The sequence below is a fragment of the Falco naumanni genome, chromosome 2 (assembly GCF_017639655.2).
Source record: "Falco naumanni isolate bFalNau1 chromosome 2, bFalNau1.pat, whole genome shotgun sequence".
Classification (NCBI taxonomy): Eukaryota; Metazoa; Chordata; class Aves; order Falconiformes; family Falconidae; genus Falco; species Falco naumanni.
In genome coordinates, this window is record NC_054055.1 from 87,064,859 (window position 1) to 87,085,972 (window position 21,114).

The 21,114-nt window shown below is 36.4% G+C and overlaps 1 protein-coding gene across 14 annotated transcripts in view; it reads left to right on the forward strand.

Annotated features, from left to right (window-relative positions):
• DMD (dystrophin) overlaps positions 1-21,114 on the forward strand; it is a 1,096,913-nt gene that overhangs the window by 949,821 nt on the left and 125,978 nt on the right. For all 14 annotated transcript variants that reach the window (XM_040582467.1, XM_040582466.1, XM_040582468.1 and 11 more), the window contains one exon: positions 19,608-19,686. In XM_040582467.1, coding sequence (XP_040438401.1) covers positions 19,608-19,686 — 79 coding nt within the window. The remainder of the gene's footprint in view (positions 1-19,607; positions 19,687-21,114) is intronic.

The window sequence follows — 21,114 nt, forward strand, 5'->3', positions numbered from 1 at the left end:
TTCTTACTGTTTAATAATAAGTATTTAACTGGATATTTATTCCCTCATTCTTTACTTCTAAGACCATAATCTGGCCATCAGCAAGACATAACAAGATCTTATGAAGAGAAGTGTCTTGTTATCTTAAGAATAAGTTCAAAGTGTATGAAATACAATTTTTAGAACATGACTTCCACTATTCTTAGTATTCTCTAGTTAATATATCCTGGTAATGCAATCAACCTGTAAACAGATCATTTACAGATACAAACAGTAGAATTCTTAAAGATTAAGGCCAGAACATTTTGAATATAGATATTCTAGCTAATATGAATCTATCAGGGAAGAAATGTTAGCTGCCAGTATACGAGCTGGTGAATGGTTTCCCAATTAATAAGAAAATCCCACTTCTACTATTAAACTATTTCAAGTACTCATACCAGTGACAGATAATTAGCAGGCAAAATGGTTTGCTGATGTAGAAGTTGAGACTAGTAAAACAATTTCTCAAGGGAACAATGTTTGAACAAGCCCAAGGTTTAATTTGAGAACTTTTAAAACTCAGAAAAAAGGGTTATATTAAATATTTATTATTTTTTTTTACAACCTAACTTGCAGCCTGACAGCTGCTCCTCACATTTCCAATGTTATTGATTCTATCTTGAGCCATAATGGGGGCAAATGAGTGGTTATAACTCTCTGGATCTATCTCACTTCTGTAGCTTTAGAGGTAGTCATGACTATGTATTGTAAAAGTGCATAGTCCATGACGCTGAACCTGTACTGCACCAGAGACAGGAGAAAATGTTGGTCCTGGGGTGAGTTAGTTCACTGGAATTGAATTTGCTTGTGCCTCCTTAACTCAGTGTATTAAACCTTGTGCAGCTGGATGAATAAAAATGAAACTCCCTGACTGCTTGAAAAATTTCATCAGTTGTTTTCCAGAAGGCCTTCAGAGGTCTTCAGGCAGTTCAAATTTTGGTACTTAGAAAATGGCTTCACAAGAATGATTTGGAATTTCTGGTAGTCTTATTGAAGCAAGCACAGCTGAAATTTAATTTTTCTCTTGCTTACTGTACTTCTTAGATATTATTCTGTACTTAATCAAACCATATTTTTATTAAAGTTTTCTATTTCTAATCATAGTCAGAATAATTTAAGTTCTGGTATGATTTTAGAAGGAAATAATTTGTTTTATACATATATTCCTACACAGATGTTTACGCACACATATCAAACCTGATTTTCTGACAACATGGGAAATAAAAGTATGTTTGAGAGCTGACAAACAGGTGTATAAATCATTTTGGCAGTACTAGGCTATCACAAGAGACACACGGATAAAAAAAACCCACTGTTAAAACTATTTTTAATCCGACAAGTACCTCTGTATAGACTTTGAAGGTTTTACCAGTTTTGGTGGAAAGTGTTCCAGATTGCCACCAAAATAATCACAAGTTGCCATGATTTTTATTTCCAAGCAGAACAGAAACCATTCCAATTGTTCTGTAGTATAAGTTTGGTTGGTAGGTACTGCAGTCAAAATATTGAATCATGTGAACTTCATGAAAGAGAAACACAAGATGTCCTTCTTGCTGAGCCACAAATGGCACTGATCAGAAATGAAGCATCTTATTTTCCAAAAGAAAGTGAATTGGAATGGGCAGAACTTTTTTTTTTAATTTTTTTTTTTTAAGAAGCCTAACCTGTAAGTTGCTCTCATAACAGGGATTATAGTAAATTTTTTTCAATTTTACTTTTGGCCACCCTTTAAAGAACATAGCTGGCATGCTATAAGGCAGTGCAGGCAGTGCATTTTTGAAATCTGGAGGTTGTAGAATCAGAGAATCATAGAACAGCTTGGGTTGGAAGGGACCTTTAAAGGTCATCTAGTCCAAACCCCCTGCATTGAGCAGGGACATCTTTAACTACATCTGGTTGCTCAGAGCCCTGACCCACCTGACCATGAATGTTTCCAGGGATGGATGGGTGGGTGGAGGTGACTGCTTAGGAAGAAAGAAAGCAAACACAGAAGGTAAGGAAAGAAAAAATAGAAAACTTAAACTCTGAAGACTAACTTAAAACAGGTGGAATGTAATAGTACGAAGCAAATGCCAGGAGTCCAAAGCAGAATCTCATTGGAAGTAGATAGCCATGAGGAGGGGGAGCTGAATGAGAAGACCAGGTGAGGGAGTTTCTTGTTGGCATTGGAAATGGGAGTAACAGGAGAAAGGATTTGTCTCTTTCTTAAGTATTATATTCACAGCTTTACAAATTTACCTTTCAAAATAATCTGAAATATTATGAAATGAGTACACTTTGCTCACATGAGCCTATAAATTCTGCACATTTCAGCTACATGATCCTGCCAGTTATTCTCTCATGTGATGGACATTAACAGTACAAGAGCTGTATTCTGGGTTTCTCAGCTGTTGGCTTTTTTCCCCTTTTTCTCCCTGATTGTCATGATTGTTTTCCCTTGGACAAGACAAATGCTAAATAATAAGACAGTGTAATGGTGTGGGCAGCTGAATTAGAAACTCACTGATAGTGTGGATGTCCTTAGGGAAATGCCATGGAATGATCTATAACGACGTGTATTTCAAAATCAAATGCAAGCCCAGTTTCATTGAGGATGTTTTTCCTAAAATACGTGTAGGCTTGGAAATCTTTCCCTTGTGGGTTTCCTACCAAATTTTTCAGTCTCACTGCATCCTGTTCAGTTCATCAAATCTTCTATTGCTTTTATAAACTGTAGTTTTGAAAGCTCACTTTGGGATTTGTAGCTACCTTACAGCCTCATGTCTGCCACTGCTGGCAATGCTAAAGGATAAAAATTATCCAGTCAAAAGCAATTACAGATCATCGGAGTGGAATCTGGCTTCTGCAGCCAAAAAGCAGTTATGGACATGTAACTGTAGGCCAGCACTGCTATTCCAGCAGTACGTAATCAAAGCACTTGTTTGTTCAGAGGAATCTTGCTGTATGGTGGAGTTATTGATGGAATAGAATGTCTAAATAATGGCTTCTGTCTTAGTTTTGGTTGCCTAAAAGTTTTGGTTATTTTCCTGAGACTGTGGGGGAATACTATGGATGTTGTGAAAAGACCTATGAGGCTAGAAAAGACAAGACATAGCAGGATCTGCAGAAAGCAAAGCAAATTCTAATGAGAGAAATAGAAAAGGAAAACTAGCAAGATTTTACTTTTCTTTACACAGATAAATTTTAAAAGGCCTGAAAAATTCAAGTATCTGACTAAACAATATTAAAAGACAAACAGAATAAGTAAAACAATAAATGGATTGACAAAAATGTCAGTCATATAGTCATGTTTTTATTATAACAGAAACAAAATTTTATCTACATAGTACTAAAAATAAGGACTACCATTATTGGTTCCAGAATGGACAAATTAAAGCTAACACACTAGGACAGAAAGGTTTAAGAGTTAAATGACTTCACATCCACAGTTTTATTCCTTGGCATTTTCATTAAATTAAGTAAGTAAATATGAACACACACCCACCAAAAAAAACCCAAACTGGTTAAATCTTTGTATTTTCTGTTTGTAAACTTCTGCTTGTAAGATAATAATTTCTAAATAAAGTTATGCAAGACTCAGTGCTTCATGAAATTCCTTTGCATATCTCATTAAAATGTATAAACTCATTGCAGCAAATAATATATTGTACAAACATGATTTCATTTGCTTTTTACAGATGATCTGATTATTTATATTTGACATAATTTGCCAAAAAGCTTACATAAACTTCTTTCTGCCTTCAAATTTCTTTAGAAGCTCTAACCATCCTGAGGTATTGTATTATGCAATTTAATTAATTAACAACATTAATACAAGTGCAGATGCCAGGTGCCCACCAAAGGCACTCTCTCACCTCCCTCCTCAATGGTACAGGGGATAGAAAATATAGCAAAAAGCTCATGGGTCAAGATAAGGACAAGGAGAGATCATTCAGCAGTTACCATCACAGGCAAAACAGATGACTTGGGGAAAAAAGTAATTTAATTTATTAACAATCAAATCAGAGTAGGATAATAAGAAATAAAACCTAAATCTTAAAAACACCTTCCACACACACCTCCATTCTTACTGGGGTCAAGTTCACTCCTGTTTACTCTACCTCCTCCCCCCTGAGCAGAAAGGGGACAGAGAATGCGGGTTGCAGTCAGTTCGTCACATGTCTCTCCTGCTCCTTCTTCCACAGGGGTTGGGGCTCTTCACACTATTCCCCCACTCCAGTGTGGGGTTCCTCTCATGGGAGACAGCCCTCCATGAACTTCTCTAACATGAGTCCTTCCCATGGGCTGCAGTTCTTCACGAACTGCTCCACACCCACAGGGTCACAGCCTCCTTCAGGCACCCATCTGTTCCACTGTGGGGTCCTCCACAGGCTGCAGGTGGGTATCTGCTCCACCACTAACCTCCATGGGCTGTGGAGGGACAGCCTGCCTCACCATGCAAAAGAACCTCTGCTCTGGCACCTCAGCACCTCCTGCCCCTCCTCCTTCACTGACCTGGGTGTCTGCAGAGCTGTTGCTCTCACATATTCTTACTCCTCTCTCCAGGGGCAATTGCTGTTTTCTTTTTCCTCTTCTTAAATACAATTCACGAGATGCTGCAACTGTTGCTGATGGGCTCAGTTTTGGTCAGCGGTGGGTCCGTCTTGGAGCCAGCTGGCATTGGCTCCACCAGACACAGGGGAAGCTTCCAGCAGCTTCTCACAGAAGCCACCCCTGTAGCCCTCCTGCTACCAAAACCTCACCATGCAAACCTAATATATGTACTAACCCTGTTTGCCATTTGGACAATGGGATTTCTCACTTAATGTGAAAGGTACCCATTTTCTTTTGTGATTAGATGATCCTACATTACCTAGTTGGCTAGTGACCATTTCTGTTGTCATATACTGGTGGTGTTGGTTTAGGGTGTTGGGTTTTTTTTAAATTTCTGTAATTCCGGAAAATAAAATTTAACCTCAGAAATTTTATATAAAAATATAGCATCTGATCTTGTAGCATTAAAGCAAATAGCAGTTTCATTGCTGGTTTTACTAAAAGTAGAGTGAATACCATCCTTGTGTCTTAAACTGTATGTATGGTTTTAAGATGCTTTCACTGTTTTTTAAAAGCATTTCATAGAAATAATGAGGACTTTTTTCATAAAGATCACTCTTAAGTTTTATGACTTGAAAGAATGGTTTTACTTTTTTTCTTTGTCTTGTGGAATCCTTTCATGTGCAAGCCCTTCATAAATAGATTAAGCCTTTCATAAATAGATTATTTTCAAGAGAACTCATTAGTTTCCTTTATTTTCCTAACTAGAAGGCCAGGTGACAACTGGTCACTGTGATAACAATAGCTTGTAAGTTTCAGAAGAGATTTCTGACTTAGTAAATCAAAGTTTTTTAATTGCCAATTAAACTGCCTGTCAGTGTATTTATTGTATGGTGCCACTATACAGGCACTGCAAATTCAGGTTTTGAAGCTGGCTTCAGACTGTTCGAAGCTTTCTTTGCTTCTCTCCTGTCATTACTCTCTTTCACACATAGTTGTATTGCACTCCAGTGGCACTTCACCTCAGGATCTCCATCTTTCTTACTGTCTTCATTCTCCAAGATCTCTTCTATTCTTAGAATTTCCCAATTCTCTGCTCTTAGAAACAAATGAGTAACAAGACAAGCCTAAACAGAAACAGATTATTTATTGGGGGGTGGGGGGGTAGGGGTAAAAGTAGTAAAATATAAACAGCTGTGAAAATCAGGTGGTAAATTTAAGAGTTTTTGATGGCATTTGATAATAAGGAAAAAAAGCATTTTTCAAAATATAACCTGTTATCTGGAGGGTAAAGTTTATTTTTCATATGTGAAGCTGCGCAGACAAAAAATGCATTTTAACAACTCTACCAAGATAGTTACGGTCAGTTTGTTGCAGCCATTGTTGAACTCATATGCAAAAAAAAAAGTATATTTAATGTTTGCACTAATATGAAATCTGCGAAATGTCAATAGTCAGAGCAGACCAGTTACCGTTTTTCTGGAAGCACAAAATATCACAGATTTAATCCCACTGCTTCCTTCAGGGCTGCAGCTTGGAGCTTTGCTCCGCAGGGAAGGAAGAACCCTCCCTCGGTTCACAGGAGGATCTGAATCTGTGAAGTGGATAGATCTCGGGATTGAACTAAGCCATTTTAAAAGATTTCAGTTTCATCCGAGACTTTTACAGATTGAGAGTTGTAAATAGGGTATTCATCTTTGCACAGAGAGGGATAATAACAGATTTAAGAAGAAAACTGCATGTAATGTTACTGGGATTACTTGCATTAAATTTATGGCACTTACCAAGTGCACTGTATGGTAATGGGTGTTTTTTCACACCCATGAAGTGATGGTTGTCTTGAATGCATACACACGGTGCTATCCTTCATGCCAGTATAAGCCTTAACTTTCACTATATACCATTTTACATTCTCCATACATGGGGTATAATATTATTTATTCTTTTTAAGTTATAAATACCTTTTCTTCTCAAATAGATTAAACTGCAGAAATAAGAGAATGTATCTTCCAATTTAAATTAGAAGAGTTTTGAATCATTGTGATTTAGTGGTATGTGTTATATATAACATTTTTTATATATATATATATATATATATAACATATTATGTTTTGCCTTCATGTCACTTGAATTTAACTCACAGATTAGAAAATATAAATATATAGACTCTGACCAGCTGCAGGACGAAGACAGCTCCTCTCACAAGTCATGTTACGCTATTACAGGAGTTTTGTCATTATCTTCATTCAGTGTAGTATCAATCCTATCAGCAATTGTTTCTATTTGAACTGTTATTTGCCTAGAGTCATTTTATTATCTTTCAGTGTGCTATATGCATGTCTTCCCCAGGGATGGAAAAAAAAAAAAAAAAAAAAGGCGTTTGAGCACAAGGAGCTGTAGTTGTATACAAAGAAGTGTCAGATAACAGGGAGTATTATGCACTGATCATATGGATGCTCCCAAGCTTGAGCAGCTGCTGGGATATAGCACACTCTGCAGAAGTCATTGAGACTAAGAGGCCATCTTCAAAAGGTTCATTGAACAAAAACAATAAACAAAAGTTTGTATAATCTATCCTGTCAGTAATCTCATGAAATGAAGCTTTTCATGTTGTGTCAGCACTTGATTGAGCAAGTAGTTTTAATATATCTTGAAACAGAATATATACTCTTGAGATTGTCACTTGTAAGAATATGGATGAAACAAGCAAATAATGTGAATAGATCATGCTGTAATGAAACTGTCCCAACTGACATCATCTTATTGGTTACACCCTGTGCAGAAAAAAAACCCAAAACAAATAGGTGATTTGTTTGGGGAAGTTTGGGAACTAAGGATTATTTAGCGTGAATAGATTTATCACTACTGGTGTAACTCTCTTAAAAAGGAAAAGTAGGAGAGAGCAGAAAATATGAAGGAGAAGAGATATGGGGCTAATACAACTGCTGCTGCATGTAGAATCCTTTATTATGCTTTACTGCCCTATAGTGTCCCCCAATAAAAAAGTTTGCCTTACTTTATACCTCCTATGCTTTCCTATACTGCTCTTCCTCGATGCATTCCATTAGCCTCCCCAAGAATCCTCCTTTTTTGCATGCAAACCCACTTAGGAAAATTAAGCTATATAAAAGTTATATTTATACATATATTTAGAGGATTATTCTGAGGTGTCTTAGTATTACTCTAGTTGTGTCAGGAGACACATAGGAAGGCTGATTTAGCTGTCTTAGGACTCCTGAAGTAGGACAGATAAATCTCACTTACATAGTCTCCCCTGTATAGTGTTTTGCATGGTATTACATATGTAGCAGCATACTTAGTCCAAGTAATTCTTCAGTGCTTATTTATAAAAATTATGAGACAAAATTGAAAGTATCAATATATATGTATGAAATATTTATTTTCACTGTATTTGGGGTAGCAACGTGGGTTTGAAGTGTGAATTGAAATGATAAAAGAGAATGAAGATACTCAACAGCAAATTAACAAGACAAGAAAGAGAAAACAGTGAGAAAGACAGGACTGAAAATTGAAGTCTCTTGAATACTGATGCAATGATAATCCCAGAGGCATCAGAGGGCAATACAAGTGGAAGGAAACTGAAGGCAGTGAAAGTAAAAACTTCAAATAATTAGCTAAAAATAGTGTTGAGTAAAGATAGTGAATGAAGCCTCCATTTCTTTTAGAAGTAGCCTGTATAAAACACAGGTCTGAGCTATGATCTTGTTACCTGCAGTGATGAGCAGTTATTCCCAAAACTAATGCTAGTAATGGCACTAGAGATTCAGAAATGTAGGGAAAAGGAGCAATAAAAATAGTATGAAAAAAGATCAGTGAAAGTGAGAGAATGCAACTAGAACTATAAAAGAATAATCTTCACTGGTGATGCTCAACTGATGAAGGAAATTGTAGGCATATGTTCTGAGCAGCTATAAAATAAAACATTTCTTGCATGACATTCAACCTGCAGTTCCCTAAGTCACCAAATATACATTCCTCTTGGCACAAAAACTGTGTATATTACCTGACCTTTCATTAACAAATGGCATTTTCAGTGCAACTTTATTTTTTTGTTTGTTTGTTTGTTTAATGAGAGAAAAAAATGAGAGAGGGGAAAAAGCAAAACAAAAAAATCACTTCAAAATATTGTTAAGAGACAGTAAGTTGTTATCTTAATGATGGATTATGAAACATTGATAAGAGCATTTTCAAAGAAAGTACAAAAAAGAAGAATGGATTTTAAATTGTTTATAAATATTTTAAAACAAAAAAAAAGAAGTCAGTTCTATTTAAAAAGTGTAACAAGTGTAATGGAGAGAAATAACTGTATATTAGTAGAGTAGCAAAAGAAAAAAAAAAAAAGGCCACAAGAAGGCATATGTTGCAGCACCCTCCAAACTAGCCGGCTGCAGCAAGGTCTTTTACCATCACATGTCAACATACTCTTCATGCCAGCTGCTCTGCTGCCTTCTCCTAGTCTCTCCTCATCCAGGGGGCACACACCCTCTCTTTCTTCTCTCTGCTTTTTCCTCCTGCTCCCTCCTTTGGCTGCTCCCTCTTCATTAGCTGCCCAACCACTCCACAGAACCAGCCACAGGTGTAGTTTATTTATGTCTATATTTTGTATATTGAGGAAATCTAACTACAGTATACTTGATGTTACTTTCCATGCATGCCCCAAAAGAGGCAATGCCTAAAAGAAACACTCTATCAACAGCCATGTTAGGGCAGGAACAGGAGATGATTAAAGCCTAAAAAGACTAATGTTTCAGCAACAACAGTATCATAATGTTTCAGCCTTTTCCTATTACAAAATATTTAATATATATTTAGACTGAGGATAACAAAATAATCAGATAACAGAAGCTCTGTAAGAAAAAATACAGGGGAAGGGTGGGGACAATTTCAATATAGCCCTGCAAAACTTTTCTCTACCTCTGAGGTGCTTGTATACTATTTTGAGAACCATCACAAGAGTGTAAATGTGTTCTAATGTGATGTACCTGAAATCTAAATGTACCACTTTTTTTCTTAATTGATGGGAGATGTTAATGGTCTAAAGACAGGTTTTGCAGATCAATGCCCCGTACTGCTCTGCTGCAAGTTACTTTTCTAGAAGCGTTTGACAGGGAAGATGTAAACCTCAGCACATCATTTGTAAAGACTTCTCACTGGAGCTGATATTTTTGATTGTTTCCTGTCCCAATCCAGATGCCTTCACTCATGCAAAACAGTAACTTTTCCATTAATTGTGTCAGTGAAATCTGTAAGACTTTCTGTGGAGAAAGATGCTACTTAGTATGAATATGACTAAAGAAATAAGAATGCACCCCTTGAAACTCACCTGGCCTAGAAATGGGAGAGAAAGAAGTATCAAGTTTGTGCAATCAATCACAGAAAGCACGGAATCAAGTTATTTTAAATTTGATATTTTGAGGACAGGCTATCTTAATATATTTTTTTTCCTTTTCTTAAGGTGCTGAAACTTTCTTGATTTAAAATAATTGAGGAGTTATCTGTATGTAGAATTGATGAGACTGTGTGGGGATTAAGAGGGAATGAGGGAGGAAAAGAGCGGCACTGAGCTTCTATCAAATCACCTGTATTTACATTGCCTTCAGTGAAGGTGACAGTCACCTTTCTAGATTTGCAGAAAACATGGTAGATGCTTATGAGTGTAATGTGCTAGTGACATTTTACAATTCTGGAAACATGAACTTTATGTGTGAAATAGTAGGTATCTTCACTTTTAGGAATAATTTGTATTAGACTGCATTCCATCCCCTCCAATAATCTGAATTTCTGTTTTGGGGAGCTAGGATTTCCCCTAAATTTGGTACAAGATCACATTGCACAGGAGGTGAAAAACCGGGGCTTGTACTTGAAGCAATTCCCCTTCTGTTCCACCCAAGATCTGAAAAATAAGTTTCTCTTAATTTTTTCTTTTTCCCAACCGAAAGATTGAAAACCATATATCTTCATATATAGTCTGTTTATGATATTTAACATAAATAACATGGAAAGCACATGGCAGAATTTTTTCTTATAAGTAACAGTCATCTTAGTTTATAATCCAGAACCCTCGAAATGCCCTGTGTTTTTAGCACAATTAGATCTAATACTACTGACTCAGCAGAAATATATATACTCATAGTAGGAAAAGAGAGGACGAGCTATCCTATCAGATTTGTCCATTTCCTGATTTCCTAAGACTTCTTTTTCTCAGTTTTAAGAAAGTTTAAGTTTTAACCCTTTGTTGTAGGTCACCATCTGTCTTGTTAATTTCTCCAGGCTCTCTCCAATTGATGCAGATGTCTCTTGGTTATGGTGCCTAGAGATGATCACAGTATACTACCTAAAAGTCTTATGGATGATGAGTAATCCTGAAGGTAGAATGTTATAAAAAATAAAAAAAAACAATTATCTGTAAACATTTCAAAGCCTATAGTGTGCAAGTGCCTTGATCTTAAAGTAAGATTTGATCTCAGAAAGAATATATGCCTTGCTGAGCTCCATACTAGATGGGTTTACTTACTGCAGACCACATTCTGTCCCTAGTCGCATGTGCCCAGTTCCCACTGACCTTGAAAATGTCAGACTGCATTGAAGTTAGATGCATTTTAAGACTAATAAACATCCAGAGGTTCAGGGTAGTATATACATTTTTGTTTCTCTTTTTCCCCAGCTTACAATACAGAACTAAGAGTATATATAGTTTCATCTTCATGCTGAAGGCAGAGCAGGAACCACTGAATCTGTAGTCCTGCGCAGTCACAGCTCTAAGGAGTATATTTTATGGGGCTGTATAGAAGATACATAAAGAGCTTTAAACCAGGAACGGTGGGCTTGGAAAAGGAGGTGACTGGGAATTTATGGGTAAGAATTAAAGAGCAGACCAGTGTGGGTGACTTTGTAATTATATGGGCCACCTGACCAGGAAAAACAATTGATTGAGGTCTTTTACAGGCAGCTCGAAAAGTAGCCTCATGTTCACAGGCCTGGGTCAAGGCCCCATGGGGGACCAGCTTGATCCTCTGCTGGAAGGACAACACAGCAGGTTGTAGGCAACGTAGTAAGTTTCTGGATAGCATTGGTGAAAGCTTCCTGATGCAACTGATAGAGAAGCCACTGAAGGTAGATGCTCTGCTGGACCTCATGCTCACAAGCAAGGAAGGGCCATTGGGGAGGTGAAGGTCAAAGGCAGTCTTGGCTGCAGTGACCATGAGTCCACAACACGGACTTCAAGAGAACAGACTTTGACCTCTCCAGGGGTCTGCCTGGAAGAATCCTATGGCCTAAGGCCCTGGAAGGAAGAGAGGTCCAAGAAAATTGGTTGGTATGCAAGGGTCACTTTCTGCAAGCTGAAAACTGGTCCATCTTGAAGAGCAGGCAGTCAGGCAAAAATGCCAAGAGGCCTGTATGGATGAACAAGGAGCTCCTGGCAATACTCACACATAAAAACAGACCATACAGAAAGTGGAAGCATGGACAAGTAACCTGCAAGGAATATGGAGGCACTATCTAACTGTACAGAGATGTCGTTTGGCAAACCACAGCCCACTTGGAGTGGAATCTAGTGAGGGATGTCAATGGATAGTTCTATATTTGGAAGCTAATTTAATTGTGAATTGAAAACTTTTTAATTGGTGCGGTGCTGTTTTGTGAAAAAATAATTGCTAATTGTCATCATTTGTAAAACTACTTTCTCGGTATACTATAAAATTCTGCAAGGAATTTGGCAGAAAAATTTCAGAATGGTTAAATTATATACAAAAAACAGTGTTAAAAGAGAATTAATGTGGCTGGAAAGTCAGGAACTTGAAACCTTTGTTAATAAAATGCTCAAGAGTGGAGGACTGCACAGCAGCTTCTTGTTCTTTTAAAAGGCCAAGTTCATGCTCAGCTCATATCAGTTTTATAAAATATTTTACACCTAACGTAAGTGCATGAATAGAAATGAGGGAAATACAGTGATGTAAAAGCCAATTTCCTTGCAGAACCCCCACCAGCATGTATGATGGCTTTTACAGGAATAGTGGAGGTGTCAAATGCTAGGTGTCTCTGACAGAATATCTTTTATCCAAAACAAAGCAAGTAAGTTTTTCTAAAACAACTGTTTCTTAAAGATGTTTGTTCTTAAGATTTCACAGGTTTTACAACTGTTTCAAACCCTTTAAATTTGAATGTTCTTGTTATTTAAACCATAAGACCTAACTTTCTTTCCTTAGGCACAGAGATACACAAACCCTGAAGTTCACTAATTTAGGATTATAAAACAGAAGCCTAAGAAGCAATGGGTGGTTATTCACAATAGACATATTAAGTCAAGGAGATTGTTCTTTTATTTACTGTTTTCTAAGGCTCTACGCCAGAATTTTAAGATGTTTCCTGAATTTTTATTAAATGTTACTGTCTTCTTTCACCTGAAGATTGAAAAAATCAGTCATGGTACAATCATAGAATCATCAAATGGTTTGGGTTGGAAAGGACCTTAATTAGTTCCACCCCCCCCGCCATGGGCAGAGACACCTTACACTAGGCTAGGTTGCTCAAAGTCCTACCCAATCTGGCCTTGAACACTTCCAGTATCCTACTAGATTTTAAGATATCTTTTTGTCTGCTGAAATGAGAATTGCACGAGGACGCTCAGGTTTCAATTTGCTGAAGTATACAGTTCTACCATGATCGAGAAATCTTGGAATTTGAATGTAGTCTGTAACAGCTGCAAATGCATGCGAATAACATTACATTTATCTATTTTTTTCTTTCACAAGGAAAATAAGCACACATCATGTTAATTTTTACACTCTTGAAATATTTCAGATTACAGAATTTTTCACCAGGAAACTAATTGTTCTTTGCTGTGCTTTCCATTCAAATCAAGAGTTAAACCTGAAGTTCAGCAGCTGAGAACACTGACTATCAATTGCCTTTTCCCCAGCTGTTCCTCATTAACAGCACACAGTGTGCTTATTTAAATCCATTCTTATCTCCTAATATACAAGGAATAGTGACTGGCTAAATTCAGTAGCTATTAGAAGTACAGTGGATCAGATCTTCCTGTTTATTGATTTGTGAAGAACAGCCTCGTACTGCTTTGGCAGCTCTGTGTCAGTGCGAGAAAAGAAAGAAGCTTTTCAGCTCTTGGGAGGAGAATTGCTAGGTAACATTAAAGAGGGCCTTGTAGAAGCCAGTTTCCTTTGATATGCAGTTAAATTGGATGTGATTGGAGTCAAGGTCAGGAAGCTGTGGAAATCCTATGAATATGGTTGGGGAATAAAAGGAGTGTTATTTTAATAAGTATTGTGTGTATGCATGCTTATTAACAGAGAAAGTTGTCCTCTGTTCATGAGAACACCCTTTGGTGAAGCAAATTTTGAAAAAGGAGATTGTTATTTTGCTTCTGCACTAAATATAGTGGTTTAAATGAGACTCTTCTTTTCCTTTTTTACTTGCTATTTCTCCTCAGAATCCCAGGCATATTCAGCCATTCAACAACTGTATTAACTCCTAGATTTTGCTTTTTTTTTTTTTTAAACTGGTGATCATACTTCTATTGTCTCATGTTAATAAGTGGTGAAAACTGCTACTCACACACCTTCATATAATTTGCCTGTATTTGGGGCAGTATAATCATGTAACAAGTGTCTATATATTTTGCTGCATGTGCCATTAGATGCCCTTACAAAAAAGGATATTAATCTGACCTCAGAAGCATTTATGCTGTTGCTGTTATTTCAAATGAATAGTAATTCAAAGAAGTTAAGCTCGTATGTAAATGTGTAAGTTCACTGAGTGGGATAAGTGATATCTACCTGACCTCCTCACTCTTCTGTCAATGATCTTAACATAGAAAGTGATTTGGCAAAATAGAATTTAACAAAACCTATTCCTCCTTCCCTATTTGAAGTTGTGCTCTGTGTGGATCGAGAGATGTTCTAATATTTGCCTATGTTTTGTATACTTTATTCAGAAGCAAGAACATCCAGAGAAATCTGGTGAGGAAAAGTTTCATTTTCTTTTTAGGAAAAATAAGAAAATGTTTTTCTCTTCACTTTATGTTGGGATTCTAACACCTGGCTAGCATGTCAGTAGACCTAGAAATGGTGAATCAGGAAAAGGGAGAATGGAAATATTTTTTCCATTATAGTATTAATAACCCCCTATCAAGGTAGCACATGACACTATTAAGTCTTGTCAATGACAGCATGATTTGGCTTAGAAATAGGGGTAGCAGTAACTGCTGTTTGTTTCTATGAGCATCAAAGACAAAAAGGTCTTTTTTTTCCTAGAAAGAATAAAAGTCAACTTAGAAATGGCGGGCATATATACAAATCGTGCAGGGCAAACACAGAAAGAAAAAAGCATTAATTAAGAGGTCCACCTAGAAATAAACCAGGATGAGCCCCAAGAGATGAAACTTGCAAAGATAAGTGATATGCAGTCATATAGACTGCTCATTTGCTAGTTTTGTGCTTTCAACTCCATTGCCCTGTCAGGTAATGTTGTCACTGTTGTCATATGTAGAATTGTTTTGGTTTTTGGGGTGAGTGTTTTTGTGTGGTGCTGTATGTGGTGTGCATTTGCACATTTATCATTCACATTGGCCAGGAAAGCCAAACACAGTTGCATATTAGATGAATCACTGCAAGAGGCACAATTTGAATATATCAAGAAGGGAGATACAAAAATAGTAACATATTGGGTATGCTTTGTTCTTCATTTTTACAAAAGGATGTGTCCAAACAAAGGACAGGGATAGAGGAGGTAATTAACTTCTAATTCAGGTGTGATTCTTGAGTTAGTTTAGAACCCCCAAAAGTCCTTTTATGAGTTGCCTCAATGGTAACAAGGGTGGAGGCATTCACATAGTCACCTGTGGCATTCCCTGCTTGCCTGATGTTTTCTCGCTACACAGGATCATGTTATAAAAATGTTCTCGGTTAAAACCCAGCAAAATAATAATAATAAAAAAGATAATGTAGTAGTTGACCCAAGTCAAATCTTTCAAACCCTTATCCCGATTTCAGTGGAGCTGTTATAACAAGTGTTTTCAGGGTTGAACCCTTCAAACTATTCCTAACTACATGACATAGCTTTGCTTTTGTTATTGTCATAATTTGCTTATCTGAGCCTGATTATGTATTCGGTTGATATGCTACATCCAAATGATGGTAAACAGAACTTGTTTCATCAAATGTTTTCAAAGTCTTTAAAGGAGAGGAACTTTAAATAACTTTTTTTTTTTTAGTTGTTCGTTTGTTTAGTAGAAGTGTTTGTTCCATGTCAATATCACTTTAAAACAATATAATATTTTTAATATTACCATCTTCACCTTCAAGTATCATGTTTATCACACTGCTGTGGTTCTTTCACTTGTTATGACAGAAAGAAGATAAATGTTATGTACAGCAGTGGGTTAAATAAATAATGGAAATGCATGTATCTTCAGTGAAGAAAAGCAACAGCTCAAGTATCCTGATTACAGAAAATCATGATGCTTGTTTTAAATTAAAATCAGATATAAAAAGATTATGGTCTGTTAAAACCAAATTCTCATATCTTGATTCAGATAAAGCAACAGCTGACTTGTTAGAAAGCCACCGGTTGATATTTTAGTAACTTTACTTGTGAAGAAATACTGTAGAGACTTCTACCGAAAAGATACCCAAATCCAATCCGTAGTCCCATCTTGGATGTCATGTACTGGTAGTAGTACTTTTTTAAATGATTACTTTTTGCATACTAGTCTGGCTAAGCTCATACTAGTAGGAAGAGACTACTGAAGTCAAGACTTTTTTTTCCTTTGGCTACTGAGACATGGTGGTGTGGTGTGGGCCGTTTGCAGAACTTCATTAATAGCATGTATGCTTTTTCTTCCGTTTAAGGCAAGGAAAATGAACACTTGAATCGGATTGAAAATTTTCACACACAGCTCCATCATTTTGTTCTAAGGAAAACTGCACTTGGTTCAGAGCATAGCATACAAAAATGCGATACTGTTTGTGCTTATATTAGAGCAACCTACCTCAACTTGAAAGAAAACTAGACAAAATTAAAAATTTGGGAATTACCTGTGGCTTATTTTTGAAAATGAATACACAAAATATTTACGTGCCAGTGAGAATTTTTTTCAAGGATTACAATTCAATTATGAAGGTGGATATGATTCTCCTTCTCCAGGTAGATAGGGTGTAAGCCACAAAGCCAAATCTGACTCTGATTTTATTGGACCAGAGACACATTCTTCTGTAATTTTAAGTAATCATTGTTTGGTCAGGTAGAGGTTTGTTTTTTTTTATTATTGTTCAGAATAGTCCCAGTTATTGTGGGTTCAAATTCTGTGATCTTATCACTTACATCTTAGTAAAATTTGTAGAGACTGACTGCAATAATCTTCCTTGCTCTACCATCAACAGTGAGTTCATCTTTTGGCACCTAAAAGGTAATATGCCAGTACATCAATAAATTGTATTTCCTGACAGCCAAATGGAATAACTTTTTGTGTTCCTAGGTGATATTTCCTAGAGAATACTCAAGATTTCCCAATGTTTTATTCATCTCTGACAAAATCTAACTCTAGCAGAGGTATTTCCTGGCTCACATCCAAGGCTGTTCAGTTTGAAAGTTTACCCTAAAGTGTGTAAGACATTTTATTTTGCTGGATAAAAATCTGTTTAATAAATTTGTGTGGCTCAAAGCTCACCTGAATATTTTTAAGTGATTGAAGTTCTCAGCTTTAACACACTTAAAGAAGCTGTATGGGCTGTGAGTTGGCAGTAGTCATACTTACTAGAGTTCCCATACTCTATTCTGACCACAAGCTGGCTGTTATCATTTTCCTATATTAAACATTACTCCCTGCTGTGTATTTGTAGAGCTTTCATTGTCTTTAGATATTCTGCGTGCCAAAAAGTACTTTTTCAGTCCTAGCTGACTTACTGAAAATTAAGTACTAGTATAAAGGAGGAGCCTTGTGTTTCTTTACTGACCAATAATGATCAAATGACAAAATATGTATGTTGTGACTTTCATTTGAAGAGGATTTCAAAGAGTGTGTATATAATTTGTTAACATTTTTTTCCAGTATTTTTGTTTAGTTTATGTAACTTTAAGACTATCTTCCTAGTCTTCATTGCAAGGCCATTTCTTGATTAAATATAATATCACATTAGTTTATTCTTCTATACTTAAGGTAATTATATTGATGACCAGAAGCAGCCCTATCATTGTTTTCTGTGCACTTACAGACTTCCCTAGTTTATATCTATGCTGTGAATTAGGTGTGAACTCAAGCCCAAAGCCAGTCCCCAGTAGGAAGCATTGCTTTACGGAACATCTGTCTATGCAATTCACTTTAGCTTTAAATTGTCCTTTACCCAGCCGCCTTCTACCCACAGTTTCAGAAGTTATCCAGAGTTCAACCTCTTCCTAGGCTTAGTTTTGTCTAGCCGAGCAATCGGCAAGATTAAACAGAATAAGCACAGGTCACAGGATGGAGCCAGCACGTGCCTCCCTTAAACCCACCAGTATAAATGTTGTCGTGTGAGCAATTCTGTATTCAAGAAAACAGTAGAAATAAGAACCGGACCTATGTGGTGATATGCTAGCAGATGAGCTGTGTGTGCGGGGAGGTGCTGGTTAATGGGCACTAACAAAAAAAATCACATTGATAGTGTCTGTATAGGAAGCCAGAAAAGAAAAGAAGGCATAGAAACAGAGGAAGCTGCAGGAAAAGCATCTGAAAAATGGCTTAAGGAAAGGGGGCTTCTTGGTCATAGTGTCAGTTTTGAAACTGTAAGCAAAGAAATCATGTCCTGATGTTAAATTTCTGTTGTGTTTAGAGAAACAAGATTTTGGGGGCTAGAGGTTATTTGGCACACACACACAGTTATTTCAAAGAGCTAGTAAATTCTGTCATCATTTTTCCCTTCTAATTGAATCATGCCCAGTTATTATACAATTGCTCCTTCCTACCACCAACCAGCAAAATCCCTGAAAGTTTTAAAAGGTGGATTGCTTTTTTACTTGTGCAACCTATTTGTTTCCCTGTTATGTATGCCACAATTAGGGCAGTAAAAACAGACCAATCATTTTTACCTTCTGCTTTGCCAGTGTTGATACAACACTTTTTCTTACAGGCAATATTTAAGTGAATGTGTTTTCTATCCATTATTTTAATTAACACATTTCTAAAATATTCTATAATTACTTTCAAACATTTTTTTTCCTTGCTTTACCTGATCCTATTCTTAGGCCTAATTTAATTATCGTATCCTTGTAGCGTGTAGGCTATAAAGCTGCTGGTAGATGTCATTCATACACTATGGAATCTTACAGCAACCACTCCCCCTTGACTGCTTGCTTGATACTTAACTCTAATGGGATTTTCAAGGGTAAAGATAAAACCAATCTTACAACCAGCATCTGTGTTTTCATGCAGTAAAGCAACCCAATAAGACATTAGGAACAACATGTTCTTCAAAAGACTCTTCCAAGGAGAGGATCAAGAGACTAGGATTTGACTATTTAAAAGAACAGAGAAATGTTTGTATCAGATGCTCTTTGGTTACTCTCATTTCAGCACTCAGCTAAAATATGGTTATGTCCACATTAAAATAGATTACTTTTCACATGCTGATTTATAATAGTATACTCTCAAAAAGTACTTTTGAGGTAGTTCTGTAAAAGTATTAACATAAAAGAACTTTTCTGACAAATATTGGCAAGCAACAGTCATATTCTCATCAGGTACATAAAGTCAGGCCAATTTGCTATACCTTTTTTTCTCAGCCTTTTCATTTTCAACTTGTTCTAGCACCAGTTGGGGAGGGGTGGGGGAGCTTGGAAAAAAACACTAAACACCAAAACCCAAACCTCTTTTGACATCCTTTCTTTTGGGTAAAACACATAAAAACTCAATTCAGCCCTGAGGAATAATGATTTTTCCAGGACCCTGCTTAATTTTAAACAGGATATTCTCTAATGAAAAAGTATGACTATAATTGCTACTTGTTTAGAAGAGAGTAATTTTTTTTCTTCTCTCTTAACAGGTGGCCATTGATGAGCGCATCAGGCAACTGCATGAAGCTCACAGGGATTTTGGCCCAACTTCCCAGCATTTTCTTACCAGTGAGTAATTTCCCATTTTTCTGGCTCAGCTGGCATACACAGTTTGTAGCCATATGCCGGTTACCATTATGATGAATTTCTATTTTAGACTGTATTATAAAGTTATTCAATTTTTTTCATTACTGGGAGTGGAAGTCTGTTATTAAATAAGTTCATATAGGTCGGAGTAAAATGAAAATATCTGCTAGTACCAAGTCTGTTTGTCCTGTCAATGCAAGGCTGGTCTTCATTGTCTGAATAGTCCCTTTTAGGACTAGAAAATTAAAATTATGTTAAAAATTGTAAGAGTTTCTGATTATTGAAATACAGAAAGGATGAAAAAATATTAAATTTGGCTTATCTGTTCAAAGAAATATTCAGCTCTAAAAAGGGGCAAAATCAGACCTTCAAGAAAAATATTTTGTAGGATTTTATCACTTAGCAGAGCAATGAGAGGATCAAAACTTACTGGGAAAGTTGGCAGAAGGATGGCAGTTAAGTAAACTTATTACAATTCTGCATAAAATATAATTGCTAGCAATATTCCCACTCCACCTCCATACACACACTCTTTTATCAAGGATGTTTTGAAGTACACTGAAAGACAATTTGAAATACCTTCAAAGCTCCAAGTCAATGACTAAAGTGAAGCTTCTCTAAAAGCCATGCCTTTTCTATTGTACTTCAATTAAGGAAAGTAAACAGTAAAACTTTATTTAAGATAATATATCAGCAGAACAGAACACAGTCACAGGATAATGGTCTCCTGCATGCAGAGGGACAAGCTATCCAGACATCACAAATAGATGTTACTGCACAGCAATGTTCACAGTGGGGTAGAGAACAAACTTTTCTTCAGCTGGTACTGCATTGTAATTTTAATTGGTTGACCGTGTTTCCACTGAAAATCTCAATAAGAAATTGGAAATTTTCAGTGCAGTGAACTGCAAATTCAAAACCAGGGTCAATATTGTGCCATATAAGCATAATGTAGGCTCACAATGATTCAACCCTGCATCTTATTTTATGAAATTATTTTCCTGTGAAGAAATAAGCCTTATTTTTATAATTTCTACTACTTTTTCAAAATCATTTTAATTAACTCTTAATCATTGGGAGTAATTTGTCAGCTTAATATATATAACTGCAAATCAGACTCTTCAAGATTGAATGTGCAAGAGTTGTTATGGGTATATGACATGAATGCAATATGAAGATCTCACAGTTATAGCGGGTACTATTAAAGTATCGTTTCCACACACAGACTTGGTATAAATTAGCTGTCAATGACTGTTAGCAAAAGAACAGATAACAAAACCAAGCCACTGTGAAAGTCTTTCTGCATCCGTATCTTCAGTATGAAAGCCTGTTTGTCTTCTGACACACAGTGTATTGCTGGTGAAAGAATAAATGTGAAGGGTAAATTAAGCAAGCCTGTATTGCAGTCTG